General features: G+C 40.8%; 1 protein-coding gene across 1 annotated transcript in view; it reads right to left on the bottom strand.

Moving 5' to 3' along the window:
* LOC101856751 (receptor-type guanylate cyclase Gyc76C) overlaps window positions 1-4,835 on the bottom strand; it is a gene marked incomplete in the record, with an annotated part of 235,481 nt that overhangs the window by 34,670 nt on the left and 195,976 nt on the right. The window contains 3 exon segments of the mRNA XM_035971646.1: window positions 2,749-2,853; window positions 3,381-3,530; window positions 4,474-4,612. Of these exon segments, the coding sequence (XP_035827539.1) occupies window positions 2,749-2,853; window positions 3,381-3,530; window positions 4,474-4,612 (394 nt within the window).

Below are 4,835 nucleotides of genomic sequence, written 5' to 3' on the forward strand. Positions count from 1 at the left end.
TCTCTCTCTCTCTCTCTCTCTCTCTCTCTCTCTCTCTCTCTCTCATCTCTCTTTCTTGCGATCTCGTTCTCTTCCTCTACCCTCTCCCTCTGTCTCTCTCTGTCTCTCTGTCTGTCGGTCTGTCTGTCTGTCTGTCTCTGTCTCTGTCTCTGTCTGTCTCTCTCTCTCTCTCTCTGTCTCTCTCTCTCCCTCCCCTGCCGCCCCCCCCCAATAATAATCCATAGCTTTCCTATCGTGTCTACTCTCCTACATTTCTGTCTCTTTAATATTTTCTTAATGATACTCTGAGGGCTATTTTTTAATTTGTCTCTCCATTCTGTCTTCGCAAATCAATCGCTGAGAACGATTAGAGGGCAATGGGAACTAAGGTACCTGTCGTTTTTCCTTTACTTAATACACACTTTAACGGTATATCTAGCTCTGTTCAAATCACGACATTTAAAACTGTACGCTCGAGTCTTCCTGTCTCAACCCCTATTTTGGTCACATGATGAAGATGCATATTTCTACAACCTCATGCTCTTGTTTCAAACGTGTTTTACTTCTTTCCCATTTCTTTTTTTCTTTTTTTTTTTTTGGTTTCTTTTTGGGACACCAGATTAAAAGTTTCCTTATGAGAGAAAGGAACAAGCTGACAGACAGCGCTGGCGTGCTGAGGAAGTCGCAAGACCCCAAAGTGCCACTCAGGTGACGCGTTGCCATGGAAACAAAGCGTGGTCAACCAGACAACCTACACAAAGGGAGACACGTCAGACGAGAGCTTCATACGCCTGGGACCGAAGGTTCTCTTATCCTCGTGTAGGTTCAAGCGATACAAAAGCTGATCATTTCTTTTTTGAAAAGGCTTCTTCAAAGCGAAGAATGTCGCTTGAAGCAGAGTTCTCAATGACATTCTTAGCCGTATTCATCTCACTGCTTCAGGCTTTCAGTATCCCATAACCCGTACCGTGGACGGAATGATATCACGTTTGATGGTCTAGTCTTGATTCTATATCTTGTGAAGGAGGGTCGTTCTTTTTCTTCTCATATAACAGTAAGGTAAAAAATAACCAAAAAAACAACAACAATCAAGTGGGTTATAGGATTTTCTTTTTTCCCCTTTTGTTTCGACACTTGACATCAAGCATAACCAATATAATAATATACAAAGGCTGCATACTTTGTGTAATAAAAGGAGAACCATTCACGGAGATTGTAGTCTTCACACCGTTACACAGTATTTTTCTTTTACAATAAGCGAATGGGATTGTTGTTGTTTTTAACTCAGTTTTTTCGCCCTCTTGACGTAGCTCTAGCCTGCCTCTATAGAACTATCCAAAACGCATTTCGGGATATTAAGCAGCACGTTTGAACGCAATTGATAATCATAGTTGAATAAGATAATGCTTTATTATACCAGAGGGGTTATAAAAGTGGCAACAACAATAAACCGTACTGATGACAATTTATGTACTAAAAGTAAGACTGAAAACATTTGTACGGATAAGAACACTAATAGAGCGTGATGCGTCTTGACCAAACTATCGGTACCATGACGATAAGGCACCCTCTTTCCTATTATTCATTGAATGGGTCAACGTGAGAGGAATTGTTTGTTTTTGTTTTGTTTTGGTAAGTGTTTTTACGGCGCTCGCAACTGCATAAGGTCATATGAGCGCCCGGGACACACCAAACATTTTCAATTGGTAGGAAATTTTGAATTTTGCCTGGGTGGCGGCCGAAGCCTACTCTTATCGATTTTAGACCACCAAGGGATCTTTAACGTGCACAACTTGCACACGGGCCCTCCGAGATTTTTCGCCCTTGTCCGAGAAGGCTAGGTGTAGATCTGGCAGAAAGACAGCAGGAAGAAGGAGCCAAGGAGTAGCAGTAGAAAGGCTGCATAAAGAGTCTGGAGCCCAGAGGAGGGGGCAAATGAGGTGAGGGGTGGGGACAGAAAGAGGAGACGAATGCAGACGACAGAATATTGCAAGAGAGAAGGAAAGAAGGTGAAAGGAGACAATTTTAGAGCAGAAAATTTTTCGGTCGCTACCCGGATTCGAAGCCGGGACCTTTGAATGAGAGGCCAACACCTTAACCTCTAGGCCACGAGAGCCCCCGTGAGAAGAATACAAAAAGATATTGTAAGTAGAATCGGTCATGTTTGGAGAGTGCCATTTAGAGTAACATTCCAAGCAGGGATGACGCTCCCATCAAAAAGAGACAAGAAGTACTTTGTGAGACTTTAAATCTGTACCCTTTCATCGACGAGAGGAGTTTTTTTAAGATTAAATATCTTACGCCCCCATCGACAAGAGGATTCTATGGCCACAACCGACTTGCAACAACCCCATGTTATAGTTGAGTAGTAAGATTTTTACGGCACTTGCAACACTATTATGTCATATAAGTGTAGATGATTTAAGGTGTTAATAGAGAGTAAGATATACAGGAAAAGAGGTGGAAAGATAAGTAAGATAGATCTTTCACTGAAAAGAAGGAGCAAACAACAACAGAGCAATTGCCAATCACCAACTACCTCATGTTTTCTTTGTTAATTATAACTCATTCTCTTCCCCTATTTAAACCAGTGTTTTTATTGAGTGTCTCGGTCTTTCTGCTATGACGTTATATTCCTCACAGCCTAGGTTGACCCTTTCAGATAGGGTCGCAGCCCGCCTTCTAAGTAATCCAAATTGCGTCGATGGGGGCGTAAAACACCTACCTAGCTATCTCCCTACCTACATGTTTCATCGTTTCTTTTCTTACCTGAAGACTGCCCTTGACACAATAGGCGGTCACAAGAGTGAGCACAGAAGATTCGAGGCACGCACCGATGAAACTGTTCACGTTTGTGTGTCGGAGGTCTCGCATCTGAGAGAAGAAAAAGAGGGAAAGGTTTTATGTGTTTCTTTGTTTGTTATTTTTTGTGAATTTATTTGTTTGTTTGTTTGCTTGTTTTGAGGGGGTTAAAAGGGACAATTTGAAGCTGCTAAATACACAGATAATAAAATAAATGACTTAAACTTCCTTGATCTCCGTGGGGAGATTCGGGTTAGAAAGACACACATGCATACATAATACACATTTAAACACACAAAATAATATGTTTACGAAGAATGCCACAAAGAATCTGTCCATACAAGATAATGTTTTTAAATCTTTCTACTAATAAGGAAAACTACAATTTAATTAATAAAACGATTCCCTATTGTTATTAAAGCAATGATAGCAATACAAACAAAAGACAATGAGGACGACAACAGCAGCATCATCAAACACAACAAAGACAACAGCAACAATAGAATCAAATACAACAACAATAATGACGACAACAACAACGGCAGTTCCGACTGCCAAAAAGACAAACGCATTTAACCCATAAAGATGACAAAACCTACCAATTTCATCTCCATCTTGTCTTTGCGTGTGAGGTCTGAGCTGTTGACGTTGAAGGTCTTCAGAGCCACCGTTTGGCCTTTATATTTTCCCACGTACGTGTAGACCTGGGCGTAAGAGTTGCGGGACTCCATGGATACCATACTGATACCCTGTAAGGACGACATAAAGATAAAAGGGTAAGTTAGGAGTCATTGCGACAGACAGAAGTCCGGGATTTGACCATTTAAGTGCGAGTTGATTGAGATATTTTTGCCTATGTGGAGGAAGAGAATTGTGGATGGGTAGATAGATAGATAGATAGATAGATAGATAGATAGATAGATAGATAGATAGATAGATAGATAGATAGATAGATAGATAGATAGATAGATAGATACCTGGGCGTAGGATAGGGGAACTATATGGATACCATACTGCCTAAAGGGGCGACAGGAAGATAGAAGAGTATCAGGGGTCATTACGGCAAGTATAAGTCCGGGACTTGTGAATTTCTAGATTTTGGGTGTGAAAAGGAAGGGATATGTGGATAAACAGGTTGATAGCAGGATAGACAGATATATAGATACATAGATAAATAGATAGAATGATAGATAGATAGACGGATGGATGGATGGATGATAGATAGATAGATAGATAGATAGATAGATGGATAGATAGATAGATAGATAAATAGATAGATAGATAGATAGATAGATAGATAGATAGATAGTCGCAGAAAAAGAACATGTTTCAGTGTGCGAGAATAATGTTTGGTTTAAGTCGGTACTCACACACATGAATATCGGCAGGTGCAATTTAAAGGAATAGAGAAAGACAACATAAACAGACAATCAGACTAATGTGTAAACAGGGACAGAGCGACACAGACAGGCTGACAAACAGACAGACAGACTGACAGACCCACACACAGACAGATAGAGATGAAGAGAGCAGAACAAACAGACCGACAGACAGACAGACAGACAGACAGACAGACAGACAGACAGACAAACAGACAAACAGACAAACAGACAGACAGACAGACAGACAGACAGACAAACAAACAGACAGATGTGTTGATAAAAAGACAGCTTCAACCCAAGAAGTACTCACGCAGTTGCTGATTGCGTTCACATTGTCATCACTGACCACTTTACGCTCCCACCTGCCTGTTCCCATCTCATTGCACTGGATGGTTGAGGCGTCGATCTTCCACAGCAGACCAGCTATCTCCTGCTCATAACGCCAATTCCTGGGATAGGATTAGGGCAATGAGATACACTCGGATTGGTGGGGAAGTGGGAGGGTGGGGGTAGTAGTGTAATCATCATCGCAATCACCATCATCATCATGATCATCATCATCATCATGATCATCATGATCATTTTTTGGTAAGCAGGGTAGGAGGGAGAGTCTTGTTTTAATTTTAGACAAAAATAAAATAACAATATAAAATGTTTAAATTTGTTTAATAG

This window comes from Aplysia californica, unplaced genomic scaffold (assembly GCF_000002075.1).
Source record: "Aplysia californica isolate F4 #8 unplaced genomic scaffold, AplCal3.0 scaffold00475, whole genome shotgun sequence".
Classification (NCBI taxonomy): Eukaryota; Metazoa; Mollusca; class Gastropoda; order Aplysiida; family Aplysiidae; genus Aplysia; species Aplysia californica.